General features: G+C 34.3%; 1 protein-coding gene across 10 annotated transcripts in view; it reads left to right on the top strand.

Moving 5' to 3' along the window:
- The window catches only part of LOC139690215 (uncharacterized), a 309,365-nt gene that overhangs the window by 253,734 nt on the left and 34,727 nt on the right, over positions 1-20,904 (top strand). For all 10 annotated transcript variants that reach the window (XM_071587522.1, XM_071587515.1, XM_071587521.1 and 7 more), the window contains 8 exons: positions 2,536-2,802; positions 3,374-3,626; positions 4,858-5,283; positions 6,694-6,856; positions 8,142-8,323; positions 10,328-10,537; positions 15,219-15,392; positions 16,012-16,286. In XM_071587522.1, coding sequence (XP_071443623.1) covers positions 2,536-2,802; positions 3,374-3,626; positions 4,858-5,283; positions 6,694-6,856; positions 8,142-8,323; positions 10,328-10,537; positions 15,219-15,392; positions 16,012-16,286 — 1,950 coding nt within the window. The remainder of the gene's footprint in view (positions 1-2,535; positions 2,803-3,373; positions 3,627-4,857; positions 5,284-6,693; positions 6,857-8,141; positions 8,324-10,327; positions 10,538-15,218; positions 15,393-16,011; positions 16,287-20,904) is intronic.

Genomic DNA, 20,904 nt, shown 5'->3' with positions numbered 1-20,904 from the left:
ATTGATTCATTTCATAATTTTGATTTTATTTGGCAAAAATAGGCCATGAGTAGCAATATGGTGCAGTAAAATTCCCCATATACATAGATTCATGCTGAGGTTTGAATCAGTCAATACAAATTACAGATTAAGGAAGCTTGCTTTGCATTTCTTGATTAGTTAAATGGCAGAGATAGATATTGATTTGTTGAATATAATATGGTGATAATGAAGTTTCCTTTTACATTCAAACTGTTGATTAATATTTGAATAGAACATGGGTAGGTGAGGTTTTTGTTCCATTGCAAGGTCTTATAATATCACCAATAATGAAATAAATTCGTCTGACCAACTTTGAGAACAAGTTCACAGAAAATAAGGGAGTCAAGCCCAAGTGGCCTTAAGAAATATGACCAATGGCCTGGGCAGTCAGGGCATAGGGTATTAAAAGGGCCCTTCTTAGAGCAAGTTTTTTGCTTTCTGCTTCTTAGGAGCTACAATAGCCATAAACACAGTAATTAACCCAAAGGTCGGTTTGGTAGGTGGTGGTAGAGTTCACCCAGTACTAAGCCCGATGGCATGTGAAATTCACACATCAGGGTAGGGGGGCCAGTTCCTTTCCCTGGGCCGGTAATGGTTTCCCAGGAAGATCTGGTACCCGAAAAATCGCATAGCTTGGGTGGAGCTGCAGGTGCCCAGAGTGCCTTGCCCGGGAATCGAATCCGGGCCCCTCCGGTCAGTAGTCCAACGCTCTACCCCCTGGACTACCGCAACCCACCGGACCTACATTATTCAATAAAATTGTATCCGGATCATCTCCTAAATTTTTTTATTCTGAAGAACTTGGGAGAAATTGTATCTGGTATCAGTCATGCTCTGAGTAAAAAAAGAGCTCCAATATTTAGAAAAAGAGTGACAATATTCAATAAAATTATACCTGTATCATCTCCTAAATGTTTTTTTTCTGAAGAACTCAGGAGGAATTGTATATAGTATGAGTCAAGCTCAGAGTAGTATGCACATAGAATTTTTTAGTATTTTATTTTGTTTGGGTTTGCGGGAGACTTGAGCAATCTTGCTACTCAGCCCCTAGCTCTGTGGGTATAAAATTGGTTGTCTTTTGCAGTTCATATTTCATCATTCATCACATTTAAAATTATGCATATTTTGACTCTGAGATGTTGTGAATTAGATGCATACTATCTCAATAATGATTAGTAATCAGAAGAAGTTTGGCAAAAAATGTAGCTGAAGCAGTTTTTTTGTGAATGATTTTTCAGAAGTTGTCTTCTCAAATTTCATATCATTATTCCACTATATCAGTATTAGACTTGGCCAAGCAAATGCATCTCATGGGATTTGCATTGTGCATATCTAGTGTAATATCTAATGGTAATGCTATCAGGCTAAAGGGAACTATATAAACCTTATTAACCTTTTTACATTCAGTAAAACTTCATTTTTTCAATCTCTTTTAATGCAAAATATTATCTAATTCAGAGGCAAGAGTTTCTGGCCAAAAGCATAGCACTTTATGTACTTTTTATTACAGATGAATCAAACTACATCTGCAGTGAAATTAATGCCACGAACTGATTCTCTGACTTGCAACATATTTAATTTGAAGTTTCCACAGTGTATAGGATAATTAGGCATTAACCTATTACAAAATTTTGTTCTTCATATCTCACAAATTAACTCCATCGTACTGAAAAGAACTTATTTTTTTAGTCAATAAGTCAATGTGAAATAATGTCAGGTATTAGACAAAATGAAACTGGATCTTAACTTGGAATTGATGTGACTATTGCAAATTTGAGTCATTGATAGAAAGAATACCAAGGTGATGGGAATATAGATAGATTATTTTGCATAGATGTCAAGCCGCGTTGCATTGATGCAAACGAGGTGTTCGAGTGAGAATGATGCAGAAAGTTTCATTGCCCATTTACATCAGTAAATTGACACATTGTTGCTTTGTAAAATTCAGTTAACATTACCCACCTTGCAATAATTAAAATATTCCTGGAGATGAAGCTTTCATTCCACACCCAGCATTTGCCAATGACAAATTTTACATTAAGAGATCAGACCTTTTGTAGCTCATTTAGCCTTATTTGTGTTTCCTCATTACCAAAAAAATGACATACACAAGATAAAACTCACCACAGTATTTCAATGAACAGGAAAGAATTATATTAGCAGTAGTAACACATTACAACATTTGTAGTCAGAAATGAAACACCCAAATACTTGATTTTTCATGAAGCACTCTATTTTGTGTTATCAGTCATTTATTTGCTTTATAACAAATAATCCAACGAATTTCTTTTCATGCCCTTATGGAATGAACTAAATGAATGAGAAGATATGTTTTTATCAATTACGATTTGTCAAAGTAAATGGAAAAATCATGATTGTACAGAAATACTAGTTGAAGGTATGTGCTTATGCAAGTTTTAGGGCATATAAAATGTTTATGGAAAATTTGTGTAGTAAAAACTAGAATGTTTATAGTAGCATTAACTCTTTGTGTATTCTTTCTCATCTGCAAAGGTTATTCTTCAGTGCCAAAAAGAGAATGAATGGGGACCTCATAAGGAGGTGAGCGGTGTGGACAGAAATCGTAATCTTTTAGTCGACCGTGTGGAAGTTGGAGTTCAGGCAGAAGTTGAAGCATTCAGAACAAGAGGAGATGGATGCGGCCCAGAAGGAGCTTCTGCAGAGGAGTATGCTGATGAGGATGATGAAGATAACAATGATAATTTTAACTTCAATTCATTTGGGAGATGGCGTAATCGGTCTCAACCAATTTCTTATACAGTAAGGGCATGAATCTATTCCAGTTTTTAATTATTTTCAATTTATTAATAATATGATTTCATCCAAGTAACATGGAAGTGTTGGATAAAAAAACTTGGACAGCAAAAAACAATATAAGAACACATAAAAGGAACACTCACATGTTATTTCTTAATAATGTCGACGGAGTTTAGTGTGTGTGTGTGTGTGTATATATATATATATATATATATATATATATATATATATATATATATATATATATATATTTATTCATTCACTTGGAGATTGATGCCAGGAAAAGGGATATGAACATATTTAAAGGAGGTACATTGAAGAGGTGGGCCTGCTGTGTGGTGAACCAACCAAGTTATTGATTAATTATACATTTGTTGGCTTAATTTTGAAATTTCAGAAGGCTTTAGACAGTAAACCATTAAAATGACATAAATTAATTCACTTTAGCCTTGGTCAATATAAAGCAGCTTATTAAAAAGGTTGGTTAATAAACACAAAATTCATGCTGTACTTGGATAATTTTTCATCTTCATGAAGGATTTTTATTTAATTGAAATATTCATTTACTTGATAGATTGAGAAAAAAGTTGAAGAAGTGATGACTACCTACTCAAGTGATGATGAAGAGAACTTAGGTGATCTCAGACATGAAGATAATCTCTTATCGATGGAAAGGGATCGCACATTATCAAGTAGTTCATCATTTGAAGAAGACACATCTTTATCCATGATGAGAGGACTAGCTATGAATCAAAAGAGTGCGCCATTCCCAGAATTTGGTGTTGATATAATTGACATTGATGAAGATGGTGATAATGAATGCAGTGGTGAGTGATTTAGCTTTTGCTTAAAGTAAATCCAAAGGTTATTACCAAAAATATTAAAAAGTTTCCTTAAAAATGGTCAATTCTGTGATTTCCATTATTTGTAGAAGTTTTCAATGCTAACTTTCATGCAAACCAAGAACAATCTAGGGGGTACTAGCTCATATTTCTTTATATAAAGTTTAATCCTCACATTTAGAGCTCAGTTGACTCCTTGACTATCGGGGATACTCTCATCATCTTCTGACCACCATGTTAAACCATTCTCATTACTTGCAACAACACCACACCCTTTGTACTTTGCTTCAAATGCATGCAAGATATCCATTCATCACAAAGCTATTGAATTAATCAAGCATTATTCCTCTCCATGAATACTTCACAAATCCCAAGTACCAGTATTCCCTTTAATATTACAATATCCATCTCTGGATGGACCAACCTTATACCATTTATACCATCCATTTTGGCTGAAATCAACTTAGGTTTTTTTTCTGCTTGTATCAATAATGAAAGATAGGTCATGTAATGTGCCACTTTCAGCATTCCCTATGGCTATTTGCTAATAGTTATGGCATTCCACTAGTCAATTTTGACACATTTTCACCTGCATGTCCAAATCAAAGCCAAAGTAATGCCATATATATAACAACAGTGGAGTGCCTGCACCATTTTTCTGAGGGAAGCACTTTTTTTTTGCAAGCTTAGGATCTGTTGACCCTGGTTGCACCGCTGTCCTCCATACAGTATCCATCATTGCTGCATTTTTCAGTGCTCTTTCACCATTATTAAGTTTGGCCACTTGTTAAGTCTTCAGACTGCCTTGAAGATTGAGAGGAGCATGAGGAGTCTATTTTTCTAATTTCAACAGACAAATCTCAAACTGCTAAATATTTTTCTAGTAAAAATCAAACTGCACGAAAGTGTATTTTATTATGAAAGACATGTAAGTAGATAGTTCATAAGATTTTCTAAAAATTTCAAAATTTAAAAATAAGAATTGAATACATTTTTAAGGTAAATGACACTAGCGGAAAGTGGTGTTTTTTAATGAAACAGGCAAACATGGGAATACAATGGCTATTTTCACTATTAAAGGAAAAATTCTTTGTAAATTAACCTAAGAAATGTATGTGTGCAAATATGAAAATAAAATTCTGAAGCGTATGCACGAGCTTTGTGTACACACTTCATGCATGTTTAGTTAATCTCTGGATTTGTGTTTTTTATACAGGTGGAGAAGTACAGCTTGCTGAAGACTTTCCTAAGAATAGCTCAACCACTATCAGATCTGGAGTTGATTCATGGGAAGAAAATTGGTTATTTCAAAGACGGAGACTTAAAATGAGAGGAGCTTTGTGTAATAGTGGATACCCTTCAGTGCCTATGCTGGTACCAAATCCCAGTGAGGATCTTCACGCTCAAATCGGGGATGTTGATGCTGAAGAAATATCTGATCTTTCAGAATGTAATGATTCCACAGAATGGGATGCTAATGATGACTTCACCAGGTCTCGCCACCTCTCCTCCTCCTCTGCATCAGTTATCTCTGATTCAATACCATCTGAAGCTTTAATTGATCCCCTATTGTCATCAGTACCTGGAACAACTGAAGAATGTCCTTTAGAGGCCAAAAATCATGGATTGCTGGATTTTGCAGGTATATTGTGTATTATCTGTCACAATCAATATATTTTCCTAGAATTAATAGTGCCAGAATTGAACTCATAAGCACTGGATTTTAAAAAATCCATCCTTAAATATCATACCTAGTCAATGGCTGTTGCATATTTGATGTGGGAAGAGTTTATTCTATTATTTGAAAAATTAATTTAATTCTTGTCTCCTAATTCTTACCACCTTTACATATCTCATTGGCCAAATTTTCTTGTCCTTTCTTCTTCATTGGTATCCTTAATGCATCCACAATCAATCTCCTTCACTAGCATATACTCCTGACCCTTTCTACCGGCCCTGTTTACTCTTGGGTAAGGGAGAATTTTAGATTTGGCATAAGCATACTCTCTAATATTTTCTCATACTAAGCAACACCATTTCACATGCTGTAGATATCACTTGTTCAGTTTGAAGAGCTAAAGAAAATTTGGCCTCATCCTTCACTACCTCACTAGGAGGTTTACTCTGTTAATACTTCTGTGTTGTGGCTTCAATTTATGATATTTTGTTCTTTTTGACGTTGTCAACAATACACAATTTTTCATTGATGGTGAGCCCTTTTCTGCCATAACTTCTGGATTTTGGAGCAATTATAAAGAAAAATAAATGGTAATTTTCAGAGCATCATTTGAATTATAGGGTAGCACATTCAGGTAGCAAGAAGAGGTAGAGAAGAGATAGCATATTTACTAGTATATAGTGGTCACTGAGGATAAAGAGAGATGGATCTTGTTTGGAGGTGTGAGAATTTATCACTCAAAATGGAGTGTATTTGATAGTAAGGATTGTATATATTTGGAATTTTATCTTTACATTCCCAAGCCAATGGAAACATGAATACTTAGTCTGCAGATATGAATTATCTAATGGATACATATTCTGTGTTGGAACTTTTCTCTTAATTGTAAAAAATATGGACTTATAATTTTTTAATAGATTCCTCTTCTAGAAACTTTATGATTGGACCAAATTTTGTGGAATTGCAGAGTACGCCAAATCGATGATACATCCTTGTTTGTTTTTTATTGCATAAATAACAATTCATATCAATCCCAAGGCTGCCAAAAACACCCATCAAATGATGGCATTCAACTGTGAAAATGCTGATTTGTTTGGCATTGCAAAAGGTTTCATGCTAGAAAAGTATTAGTTTAAAGTCGTCGTATATTTGTGCAACAAGAAAGCTGTGGTTTCATTTGGGGATCACTGAGGCTAGTTTGGGCCTGTGAGCTATTATATGTGTATTCCTAATCTTTGGGAAAATTATTTAATTCATGTGAAGAGATTTTTTAATCAAATATTGGAAACATTTTCATGTACAAAACTTGATTGTTTTACAGCTGTTACCAATTCTAAATATTTTTTCCATTCTCATATTGCATTGTAATTTCAGAAGCACAAAACCATCAACAAGATAGTGAATATACTGAAGATTATGCTGTAGCAGAACAGAGAAGGCTAGCAATGACACCAAGCCCAATCCCAAAAGAAATGGAAAATGATCTGGATCCATCCCCTGAAGATTTGGTACAACATAAACCTGTTCCAAGGCCTAGGTAAGTAAATGGTATTAAAATAATGAGTCAAAGCATGAGGCTAAATTATATAAAAGTACACATAGCAGAGATAGGCAATGGCAAAAATATGCCTTTGGTAAAAGTGAATGATGTGAATCTTGTGAACTGTTATTTTATTTTTTTAAGTGTACTTTATTTTAATAGATAAAAGCAGCAATTACATTATACTCTCTTCTCATTCAGAGATGTCTTATATAAATAATGCTTTGGGTATATGGCTAGATTGCTGAGGAAATATTGAGAGTGGACCTGGAACTAAAGTGAGTAGCAAGCTAATCTGCTAGTTTCGAGCTAAAGTCTGCTAGTTTTGCAGGTCATCGAGTAATAATTTACAGCCAAGGGATTGCATTTATTGTTTAATGCTTCAGAATGCCAATGTGAGAATTGTGGGATTAAGATGATTCTCAAGAAAATCAAAGTAATGAGATTCTCAAGAAATAGGAGGTCTAATTAAGCCTTAGGGTAGGAATCATCAAACTGAAGCTGGTGAACCAGGTAACATATATGAGCAGTAGTTTGGAGGAAAATGGGCATAGTTGCAGGGGAATTAGGAGATTATTAGTGTTGACAAAAGAAGGATTTTCAAGATTTTGATCATTTAAGCCAATGGCTTAGGTGGTGATGCATTTGTCAATGTAAAAGGAAGGTCATCAATAGCATGGAATGAGGTCAGTAGATCATATTTTTGAGCGATATTTGCTATTGGTGATGATATGGAATGGTGGTGCTGTCTCAGATAAGTACAGCAATTGCCTACCATGGTTCTACTGTCCTTTAATGCCCAATGTGTTTACAATTTGTATTTCATCATTGTTTACAAATTTGGATGGGCATTAATGTAGCCCTATTAAATCCAACAGAGCTACCAGTGGAGGAGACTTTACAGAATAGACTTCAACTCCAAGCATGGGTGCTGGAAAAACCTATCTTGATTAGTGTTCTACTGTTAATAATTGTTAGCAATAGCTTATCAATGTTATTTTAGCATTTTCATCGACAAATTGATTAAATTTCTAGGTGAGAATGGAATTGGATTATTATATTTACAGTACATTACATTTATAGACTTCCATTTTCTCAAGAACAGCTGAGAATAAATAGTTTTACAAGTTAGCATTATCCATATTTGCTGCCCTGTGTAAAACTCCACTTAGGTTTTAATCCACTTCTTCCAGTATAAACATTCTTTATTTCATAGCTTGTAGAATATTTTCTTACCTCCGTAATGCACTATTATTTTTCATTTCTGAACTTCTCCCTTAAGGACTCAAATTCCTCCAGCTTCAAGAGCTAACCCAAGTCCACAGAAATATGTTCCACCTGGGAATCGCCTAAGCCCTCCTCCTATTTCAAAAATGGAAGTCCTGCAAGCCCCAGAAAGTGCTGTGCTGCATGCTGGTAAAGCAGCACATTTTATTTTGGGACTTTGGAGTCAATTGCCAGCAGGTAAATGCTAGCATTAATTAAAATTAATAATTATGATAACTATTTGCTATGTACAAGCACATATAAAATAAGTATAATGGTGCTGGGTTAATGTAAACTCTTCATCAATAGATTACTACTATGGGTGCGAGCTTAATAGTAATAACATATGAATAGCACTCTTCATTATCAGGATGAAAGGGAATATAGAGGAAATTCAAATTAATATACTCTTGCATGAGAACTCTAGGTATTATCTTACTCTGAAATACCATTCATTGCACTAATCTTTTGCAACCTACAGAGTATCATATTTTTGAATTGTTTACATTCATTCATCATCAGATAACATCATATGTAGTGTATAGGTACTTATAAATTTTCAGTTGGCTAAAGTTTGGAAGTATATAATTTGTCAAATAATGCATTTGTAGGAAATATATGAAAAATTATGATTGTGACATGTTTCTGTGTGCAAAGCAACCCAATTATTGCATATTTTGTAATGAAATCTATGCGCCAATATTAGTCTGGCCACATGCCTATTGTGGTACTACAATGGTTTCCATTTGTTGCTGTTAGAACTTTTGCCATCATTTTGAGATACAACTTGACCAACAATGCTGCTTCATGCTGCAGTGTCAAAAGTCACTCTGAGAGAGATCCACTCTAGTTGATATGGTAGAACAACACTGATATCAGCACCGCTGTTCTTAGGATCAATGTCTATCAGTGATTGTTTTAGTGCTTTGAAAAATGTCATCACTGATAATTTTACAAGTTCATAGGTTTCTTCTGCACATTATTGAGCATTTTCAATGGTTTTCTGATGGAGCATAATTGTTCACCGTATTAATCTTACACTTATAGTGCAGAAGAAGTGCTGATATTCTCAAAGCATATTATTAGCAGAGCATTACATATCATGCACATCACTGCAGAAATCCATATCTCTTGGAACACTATCAATTAAAAACTTAACCCATACTTTTCTCATGCTATCTGTTTTACTCACCAACACTAATGATCCTTCTTTCAGCTTATTTTGAATATAATCCACATTAAATGGTTACCAACACATGTTCATCAGTGCATAATAGACGCAAGGTTGTCCTAAGCTTAGAATCCTCCTCCCCTCATCACTCACTGCATTTCCACCCACACCTATTATTTTTTCCCATCGTTAAGCTGTTCACTACTTGACATTGCATATACATTCAAGTCATCATAGAGGTCAGACTTTTTTAAGTATGGTAGTATCATAAATACCAGGTATCTTATGGCTGAGTTTCCATTATTTGCCTGTCTAATTCACCTGGTGACCATAGTCAATCAGCTGAAGCACCAGTGAGTGCCAGGCTTGAGCTCACAGTTCTCTAATGGGGGAGCTTGCTCATCTGATGGCTTAGAAGTGTCAAATCCCATTTGAGCATAGATGTTGTACAACTCTTTTTAACCCATATAAACTATTACATCATATGGTCCCAAAGAAATCTGATGAGGAGCTAAGAGTGGCATAATGGGAACCTATGGAGCATAGGTGATCAACATCATCAGGAGAATATAGAAAATATTTGCCACATCTGAAGTGAAAAGCCCTAGTTAACATAGAGGCGTCCACCCACCACTCATGAAGGAGGGCTGCTGCTCTTCCCATTAGACTATAATGCCTAATTTGTTGGTTCTAGTCACTAACCATGTGTCTGTATATTTATAATTTTTTGGACAATGTTGCCTAAGGTATATATAATCACCCAATCCTAGTACCACTACTTGTTGTTTGTTTCTATTTATTTATTTATTGAATATTTCATGCAACCTACTATATATAGGAATCAGCATACCATCTGCAACTTGGTGATTGTACTTCATGGCATTAAGCTTTACTGCAATGGTGTATCTCTGTACTTTTGGGATCCATATGAATAAATTATATATAGGTATGAGTTAATGATGATGGAAAAAATAAGAGATTATATTGTAATAATTTTTTGTCAAATGTCTTTGTTTTTATTTAAACTGTAGATGTATGCTGGTTTCAAGAGGGATTTCTTTTAGAAGAGGATGACAATCATAGAATATTTTCTACCCTTTGTGAATCTGATCGACCATCAATGCGGTATCATCTTGAAATTTTTAACACCGACCCCCAAAATTCCTCTGGAAATTATTCTGTTGTAGCTGTGGATTCAGGTGGGAACAGCATTTGGCAAGATTTCACACTAACTGTTAGAGGTAAGCTTTGGAATTAAGGTTTTTTGGCAGTGAATTCTTTCAATTGAGTCTGCAATTTCCAATTTATTCCTTTACCCTTTTGGAAAGATGGAGTATCATAAAATTATATTATATATATTCAAGGTGTTGAGGAAGTGTCAGAAATGTGTTGGGATTGTACACAGGGTAGACAGCCAGTATTGACTCCTTGGTAACTGGGGAAAAATAGAGAACAAGAAAAAATCTGGAATTGAGCTGGAAAACCAATAAATTTGTTAGCATTAATGTTATTTTATCAGAAAAATAGCTAGTGTACAGTAAATGGAAAAATGACTTATTCGAAGCAAGATGAATGATTAATCTATCACTTAGAATAGTATACACAGAAAATGTGAAAAGTTGCCATATCATAGTAAATATTCATCTAGATGCCTAAAAAAGTGAAAAACTCAAATTTAGGGCTTGTAAATTCCAAGCTACGTAATCTCTATCATAAGCATGATTTTTGTTTAGTTGAGTAATTATATTTTTGAAACTTAATTATTGTCCCTACTTAACCATGAATGTCAATGCTGCTGGAGAAATTCTGTAATTTTTGCTCACGAAAATTATCTATTGGACTATATTAGAGATAGTCAAAATGATAGCACAAAACCTAATATCTATCCTTAACAACCAGGTTCCATTTATCATTGGAAACCTTTCTGATTGCTTGCCATCTGGATACAGTAATCATGCATCAAAGCAGGTTTTTCTTATGTTGCATGTATTTTCTTAGTTATGAAAATTCAATGTCCTGTAAATTGCTTGGTATAAGGGTCATCAGTTTTGATAGTTTTTTATATCAATCCTCATATATCTATAATTATAAATTAAAATTCTTTAATTTTTTTCTTTTTCATTGCAAATATTTTTTCATGGGAAATGAATTATCTTAGTTAACACTTAACTGTAGATGTAGTAAAATATTATTGAATACAAATGAGATCCTTACTTTGTTAGAAGAACATGATGGTTTTAGTCTCTAATTACAGCCTAAGGCCTTTGAGTTTTTGTATGGGAAATGGAATCAAGATCAAATATGATGTGAATAAATGAATAGAGTAGATATACCTTAAGCATTTCTCTGATTTTGATCAGTTGATATAATGTAATTAATATTCACCTTTGGCATCTATGCATGCAATTTTCTTTTCCTAACACATTTTCTGTGCTCACCATAAAAAAATCCAAGTAATGAGAATTGAGTGATTTCAAATTGCATAATAGTAATTATGTACTGAAAGATACCAAACTTTTTTGAAAATATGTAAACCTTTTTAATTGATAATTATCGAGTGAAGGACTAATTTTAATGAGGAGTATAAAATTAGCACTGAACACTACCGTCATTATTATTATAATTATTATATTATTATAGTCTAAGTTCCAGGAGTCAAACTTTCTTTATTCAGATTTTCAATGACTCAAAAGAATTTTGAAAAAGAAGGGTGGTGGACTATGAAAACAAACTTATGTTTCATATGTACCTAGAGTATGAGTTCTACATCAGTAATTAGCCTATCTTTGGGTTGGTCATTGACATGGGCATAAATATTGAAATGGCCTTGGAAATAAATGAGGAAGGATATGGGAAAGGAAGGGAAAAGGGAAAAATATTCATTAAAAAAATATCAAATAAAGTGCAAATTTTATGCATGCTGGAGGAAGACTTAATTCAGAACAAGGTTTAACCCACCTAATAGATTAGTTATTTCTTATATGAAGAAAGGGAAAAAATGAACTGTAACCGGCCTCGACCATAGCAAGACAGGTCATGCAGATTAAAAAGCAAGAAGGGGAAATTCTACATGGACATGCAACTCATAGTCTCTGCCCCTAAAGTCACAGGTAGAGAATGTGACACACAGCTGTAGGCAGTGGACAGTGTGAGGTCACCCCTACCGCACAGAGAGAGACGAGGAATTGGAGGAGAAGCTTTAAAACAACAAAGAACAAAGAAAGATAGGCAATATTTTACTGAGTACTACAGTAATTTAATGAAAACAAGATAGCTGAGACCATAAACTTGATTGGCACTAGGTTTTAAAGGGGGTGGGGAAATAAACCAAAGTTACAAGTAAGGAGTAGGATAGGGAACACACACAAGGCCACTTGGGTATGTTTAAGAAACAGTAACCCACGTATACCTGAATTACACACCAAAAAGGCAAAATAAATAATAAAAATTAAAACAAATTTACAACCACTTTACCACTAGGGTGTGTTAAGGAATAAAAGTCACCCTCATGAATTGCATTCACGCAAACACTCAACGTTTACAAGGATCTCTCCTATGCCAGTGACCTGCCAATCACACAGATGAATGCCAAATTATAAAACAGATGTAAGGAAACAGAATGGACTTCCGTAAACATGCAATCACTCAGGTGTATCAGGCCTTTATGAATCGCATTAACAGTAATGCACTCAGTCACTCAGGTGCATTTTTGAAAACAGTGACCTTTGCGATTCACAAGTACTCACTCGCTCAGGGTTTACCAGGATTACTCCTGTGCCAGGGACCGGTCAATCACATAGAAATAACAAACGAAACAGAAAGAACATACATAAACACGCAATCATTCAATCACTCGGGTGTATCAGACCTTTGTGAATCGTACACAGTCACTCTTTCAGGGTTTACAAGGATTCCTCCTATGCCAGGGACTCGTCAATCACACCAACACAAACAATAAATAAGGAAACATATTTTCTCTAGGTGCTTACCTATCCCCGAAGAACATTTTGTTTTTACAGTAATTAAATGGCAGTCCCATTCAGTCGGGCGGGAAGGGATTTGACAACAAAATACATAAGATTAATGAAAGTGCATGTATTTGGGTAAAACTAATTATTCGCTCAATACTGTAGTTGGCAAATGGGATTTTCACTATCTCTAAACCTTCAGTTACTATCCCGTATTGTCCATGGGAAGGAGTCCTTGAGTCTGCTAGTTCTAGCATCTATTTCCCAAATTGTGTATTCATGATCCAAGCAACCAATGAATGTTGGAGTGCGAATAATTTTTGAGACCTCGGTACTGAAACATGCAGTTCTGAATTTATTTAGTAAGTTCAACCTAGCATTGAATCATCTTTCTTCTAGTGATTCCCAACCCAACTCCAGAAGAATTTCTGTGATGCTGTTTGTTTTATCATAACAGTTTTTAACGAAACAGGCTGTTCTGCATTGAACCTTGTCAATAGTCCAAATGAGGCCCTTTTCAGTCAGATCCCATATACTACATACACATTCTAAATGAGGCCTTTCAAGAGCATGGTAATAATGTTCCTGACCTTATAGTCACTCCTGCCTACAATGCATCTAATAAATCCCAGTATTTTAATTGTTTGCCTGCAGATTTTATGTATGTGGGTGCCCCAAGTTAAGTTGTTAGTTATAGTTACACCTATTTATAATATATATAATACCAGGTATTTTGTCATGTCAACTAATTTTAGGTCAACTCCAGCTAATTTGTTAACAAATTCCATTGATCTTTTAAAGAAATTAACCTCAGAACATATGGTTTAATGATAATCCCCAGTTTTTGCACTATTTCAGAATGCAATCTAGATCCTTTGCCAGCATTAAATGAGATCCTCATCTCCGTATATCTCCCGATAAAGCACCGTGTCATATGCAAACATTCTAATCTTAATTTTCATTTTGCGGTTCAAATTGTTGACAAAAATCAAGAAAAGCAATGGCCTGATTACATTTCCTTAAGATACACCCGAAGTCACTTGTATGCTGTTGGAACGAGTGCCATCTAGGAAAGGTTGACCGCTCTGACCGAAAGTCTTCAACCCAATTTATTGTCTACTCTTATTTATACCAGCAAACCTTATTTATGAATTAGTTTACCACCATTATCAAATGTGTTGGGAAAACCCAACAAGATTGCATCCACTTGCCTACCACTCTTGCCTGATAAAAGTAAGTCATGTGTAAATAGTCATAATTGAGTCTCACATGAATGGGTTTTCCTGGATCCATACTGATGGTCACTGAAAAAGTTAATGCTTACAAGATATCCCATTATTGAACTGACAATAATATGTTCCAAAATTTTGCAACATATAGAAGTAAGGGAAATGGGTATGTAATTAGTGGGGTCCTACCTGTCACCACTTTAAAAAATAGGCATTATCTGCATGGTTTTCCAATTCATAGGGACTGTGCACTCTGTGAGGGGTTTGCTGAATATCGAAATATGGGATTATATTATAAACTAAATGTTTTAATACCATAGCCGGTATATTTTCAAGACTTGCGGATTTGTTGGGTTTAATCTCTTTGAGAAATTTGATAATTCCTTGTTCATCCAATATAATATTTGCCATGAGTTCAGTATGTACTGTATCTAGGAAATCCGTGGTGGCAACATGGTTTGTGAAAACACTTTGGAAGAATTTATGGGGCGTTTTAGTTTTTTCCTTGCAGTGAGTGTGGATGATACTACTACAACCCCTTAAGTAAGCCATGGTTTTCTCACGTCCTTTTTACCTCCCTAACATATGACCAGAACACTTAAGGGTCACTGTCCAAATACTTGCATAGTACTTTACATGTAATAATAATATAATTGTGGCAATGGCTGTGAGTTTAGTATTTTATTTAATTTTCTAATTGATTCTTATTTGTGATTGATCACCAGGTAGTCGAAGAACTGAGTTCTCCCCAGAATTTGTTGTGGAGCCATATGATGTGACTGTTGCGGAAGGAGAGGAAGTGGAATTCCTTCTTGAAGTCAAAGGTTATCCAGAGCCCAAGGTTTCATTTTGGAAAGGAGCTTCATTACTTCATGCTACACCAAATGGTTATGTAATTGGTATGAACTATTTTATTCTATCTTTAATTTTAATTTAAAATGGGAAAGGAAAATAAAGTGATTCATTATATACCTACATGTGTGAGCATTGAGACAAATCCAATGGTTTTTAAATAGTTTTAAATAATCATTGCTAATTTATCAAGGAAGATTGAAAGGTATAAAATTTCACAGTATGGTATCAGAGGGATGAACTATCCCAAGTAGCCAAATCGCATTGGTCAGACAGGCTAACATTGGTTTAGCATTGGTAGGATATGTGAACCAACTATAAGCCAAGCATTTGCCAGCTTAGGTGCCGTGAAAATTGACTAGTCTACATAGCTCCCAAGTTATTCAGCTTATGGATAATTGGGCAATTCTAGTGAAATTAATTGGCAGAAATAGGCACAACCTCATTCATACATTGTATGATGATAATTACATACCTGCTTTTTGGGTTAAAAATGAAAGAGCAATGGTTTTATGATGGTGAAGTCCCTCAGGGTGGTGAATCCAGATTTCATGAAAAAACTGTAATTTTTATGTTCATTTTGTTACCTAGTTAGGATTAATGTTACTTTCGATGTGTTTACAATGAACTATTTTTTCCATGTGTTCACAATGTTTTCTTTTCCAGAGAGAGAAGGTGGTGGACACTGGACATTCCGTATAAACAAAATTGCTCCAATTGATGGTGGTAAGTTTGTGGTGGAAGCTCGCAACAGAGTTGGTGTAGCAACAGCCACAGCAGAGGTTCAAGTTGTAAAGTTTGAAACTTCTAGTCCTTTAGAAGAATCAGTGCCAAATATTGAAAATGAATTGAGAGCCCTTTCCACCTTGGAAGAATCATCTTCAGTACTTCAAAATGGCCTTAAGCACCAAGCTGAGGAACTTCGTACATCAGCTCAAAAGGTAAGCATTCTAGTATATGTGGTTTACTTTGATAGAGATTATTGAAGAATCTTAGCCGGAAGATGCTCTGCCAATGGTCATGTGATGCCTAATTTTTCTTTTTGTTTATAAGATATTACTGCTTGTTAGAAATAATTTCAAGTTGCCACAATGAAATGAAAATTGAGCCTTTCAATGGAGATAAAGGGATTCTCGACTTTGTGTATTTCTGTAGTACATGTTGGTAGTATGTTAAGTAGCTAATTTGATTAATTGAAAGATTTATACATTTTAAAATATTCATATCACTGCTACCAGGCTTAAACACCATCATTTACCGGGGAGCTGATTATTTTACGTGAAATCTTGATTCTGAATTTGTGTATTCATGGACATAAGTGGCAATCCACAAACAAAAAGCCAGGCTGTGAGAATTTAAGAAATATATCTTACTGGCTCTGTTGCTCCCACCGATGTTCTAACAGAGGAGACATAGGTAATAAATTGATGTGATGGGGTAGGGTAAGAAGAAAGAGGCAGGTGGGTAGTGCATATAAGTGCTTAGAGTTGTCTGAAGGATCCCATTCATGTTTTGAGATAGGTGTGTGAGAATGTCATAGGATGAGATATTTCCTTCTTTTCGTAACCATACAGAAGAACATTCCCATAGGTATTTCTTTGACATGATTGGGAACAATGCATTACCTGCATGGTTATTGAGCTTTGTCATGGCTGAGCTAGCAATAATTTTCACTTCTAATACCACCAGCATGCTGTATTTCTTTGAGTATAAGGCAGTCCAAGTAAATGCCAACATGTCCTTTCCAGTCCCAAATGACATTTAAAATGCTGTGGATGTAAGAAGAAAACCACTTGTCTTAAATCAGCCTTGTGGCCCTTTTCTTGAAATTTAATAAAGTTTTCCAACTGACAGAACTGTCCCAGAATAAACTGCTATTAATGATTGAGAGTAAAATTATCTATAAAATAAAGAAGGCCAAAAATCCAAAGATACAGTGGACTAAACATTCCATAGAAGATAGCAAATAGGTGTGATTTGCTAGAATATATTATTTTAAATCTTTCTTTGGATTTGTAAGTTTTAGCACTGCTTGTCCATTCTCTTATTATTCCTCAACTACCCCTGATTAAGTGGCTAATGATGGGGATGACATCCACCACCTCAGTAATTTACCCAAAGGTTGGTTTGGTATGGTATGACATCATAATGACTATAATTAATACACCTGTAACCATAAGCCAAAGGTTAAGCTAACAGAAAAACACTTAAAGTATTTAATTCAGCAAATCTTCTGTTTAACAAAGAGTTCGCGATAAAATACTTCATAGCGATCTTAAAAAAAATCATCCCTCCTTAACTTACCTGGAAATGAGTATGTATGAGTTTAGTATGTAATAACTCCATCATCAATCCACCCCAACTAAAATCATTTTGGCTTAACTTTTCAGAAGACTTAGTACTTGGAGAAAATGTAGGGGTTGATTAAAAGGGAAATTAAAATATTTCATGACTCACATGCCCATGGCATTAAAATATGGAGCATTTTGTGTGTTTAGAATCTATTGCTAATGTCTTTATAAATCTGAGAAATATATTGTAATATAAACTAATAGTGGCTATTTCAATGATGAGAGATATCTTGAAGTAATGATGAAGTAAATTTAATGAAAAGAAAACTGATACTTAGTTATTCCTGGCTAAATGTATGGAATTGAATGAGCAGTTTTAGTATGGAATAACTTCCAAGTTCCACTTTTCATTTCATTATGAAATGATACCTGGAAGTTGCCAGAGATAATTAATTTCAAGTAAATTTAAGTTCAATTAGCATTGATATTGATGTCAGCTGCATCATAGGGAAAATTTGAGCAAGTTTCATTAAAGCAATAGTCTAATGGTCTTTTGATGCAACATTTTTTCAGGCATAGCAAGCAGATAGGTCTTTTTGGGCTATAAATTCAAAGAAGTGTATCTTTCTATGTGTCATTTTGTAGTGCCATACCACTATAATATTGAAAAGTATTACATTATTTCTCAAATTCTCACTGCTAGCTCATGGCTTAAAAATTCGTTGTCTGTGGTGTAATTGGCTGTAACATATTTTTGGAACAATGTAAAATTGCATTGTGTGGTCAGTACAGTATTTGTCTGAGTAAAATACACCACTGTGTAAAATTAAGGCGGTGATATTTTTAATTGCCAAAGAAAATTAAATGCCAATGTTTTCAGAAATATAATGTGTGCATTAGCATATCTTCTTAAAAGCAATACCATGATACATATTTATATTTCCTCTCTATGATATTGATACTTTCACTCAATATCAGTGTTGAATGGAATATATGAAATATCCATTACTAAAAAGAAAGAAAGACTCGTACTATATAGACTCGGAATATATGAACTATTTTACAATTCTGAATAAAACCTGTCTATTCAAATCCCTTGGTATATGAAGCAAAAAGAAACTAAATGAACTAGAATGCTAAATATTAATGAGGGAAGACTACCTTGGAACCACTAGAATTTTTATTTTTCACGACCATGGTGTCATTGCAAGGCAACATCATCAGGTAACGATATGATACGAGATGACATTTCCTTCCTACAAAACCATGGTCATGAAAAGAAAAATTCTAGTGGAATCTGTCAATACCCTCATGTATACCTAGTATGGCCTACTTTACAAATTGTGTTGTCCTTTAACATTATTCATGTGTATTCATTCCCATCCCAAAATAGTGTGAATTCTTGTATATAAAATGCAGCAACATTTATGCAACAGGAAATTGTTTTAACTCGGAAAAATATGTTCCTACGGGAAGAGTTATCAATTAATTATGATGCTGTGTGTTCTCCTTAAATAATATAATAGAATTGTCACCCAACTCATGGAATATTCAAAAGGAGATACTGTGCCAATACATTTGCCTGCATGGATCATGACTTGCCTAAAAAACGAAATGCAGTAATGTGACATCGATTATATAGAGCTGAATTTCTTCTATTTGAGAATAGTCATATGAAGATAATGAACTTAATGCCATAAAATTTATAATTTGCTATAGAATTTTTTCTCATTCATAGACAGTCTGAACTCATTGTGTAATTTATGTTTTATACTTTTAAAATCCTCAATAGTGGGAAGATAGTATTGTGACTCCCTATAGTAGATGGAAAGTTACTAACTTTAATGATGATTATCAACAAAAACTTGTATGGAAATTGCTTTATTATTTTGAACTGTACCTGCAAAGCAGTTTAATAAGTTATAGGAGTCCACAAATTTTTAATAAGCATTTAATTTTAATACTCTTCCAGCACCCTCAGGGAGAAAAAGTCTCTGTGATGATTGATTGGATTTATCAAATGTAATAATTTTTGGTGGAATTTCCCTCCCAATAATTTGTGAAAATGTTGATAATTATTAAAAAATTGCAGGGTGTAATAAAGTCAACTTGTCATCCTATTCCAGGAATTGATGGATACTACCTAGGCAAACACACTTTGAAGGTTTTAGGAATATTGATTCACATTTAGATGTTTTCTTTTAATGCTAAAACTCAATAAAATCCTAAAAGTTTATGTAAAGCGTTGAAATAGTTAGAAACTTCTCATAAACTATAGACATCCTTGGCTGCAGCAGGGCAGACCCCTTACCACATTTCCCGACCAGTTTTACTTTGCTGCCATGGATTTTCATGGCACAATAAAAGCATGCATATTACTTTCATAATGAACTATGTAACTTCTTGTTGGTGCTAATTTCTTCAAAGATATCCAAGGTTTTGTTAAATACATATTTTAACCATTTAAACTGGCATTAGCTTGACACATATCTAATTACCAAAATTATTCCATGTCATGTATTTTGACAACTGAGCAATAACAGAAAAAGAAATATCATTAGAACCAAAACAAAACTGGCACCAAAACCAGGAAAAACTGGAATTGACCCATCAATGGCTTTGGTTATTTAATTTCCTTCAAACCATGAGTCACACTTTTCTTTTCTTAATATTATATGCAATCATTAACACAATTAATATTTTATTCTGGCCTAGGAATAGAGCAAAGAAGAAAATTTGCATGGATGCAACCTTTTTGAATCATAAATCTGTTTTGGTGTGCTTAAATGCTACCCTTTGACTGATATGCTTTGAATTTAATAATAATGACGCTTTGCATGCCTGTACATTTGATTAGATCTACAGGATGAACCATTTTATTTCTTTACATTACATCCCTTGACTTAAGTGGGCTCTTAACTGTGTAATATGCTGGTTAATATATTCATTCTGTTTCTTGTGTTGGACACAATCAGTTCCTCCAACTTTCCTTCATGTTAATCCAAACGCTGCCTGAATCTTCTCTCTTCCTCATACTATGCTTTACATTTTCTTTATATTTATTTTCATGTTATATTCCTGAAGTACATAGTCAATGGTGTTCAAAGTTGCCCACAGGGCTTTTCTATGCTCTGCTCCTACTGAAATTATATCTACAAAATGCAGCATGTCAATTTCTACCCCATTTACTATCATTCTTTATGCCTATTCCCTTTGCTTATTTTATAATATGTTGAATTTCACTGGTGAGAGCTTGCATCTTTATCTG

The sequence above is a fragment of the Hetaerina americana genome, unplaced genomic scaffold (genome assembly GCF_022747635.1).
Source record: "Hetaerina americana unplaced genomic scaffold, ioHetAmer1.1.p SCAF_3, whole genome shotgun sequence".
Classification (NCBI taxonomy): Eukaryota; Metazoa; Arthropoda; class Insecta; order Odonata; family Calopterygidae; genus Hetaerina; species Hetaerina americana.
This window is presented reverse-complemented; position numbering and strand designations above follow the sequence as displayed.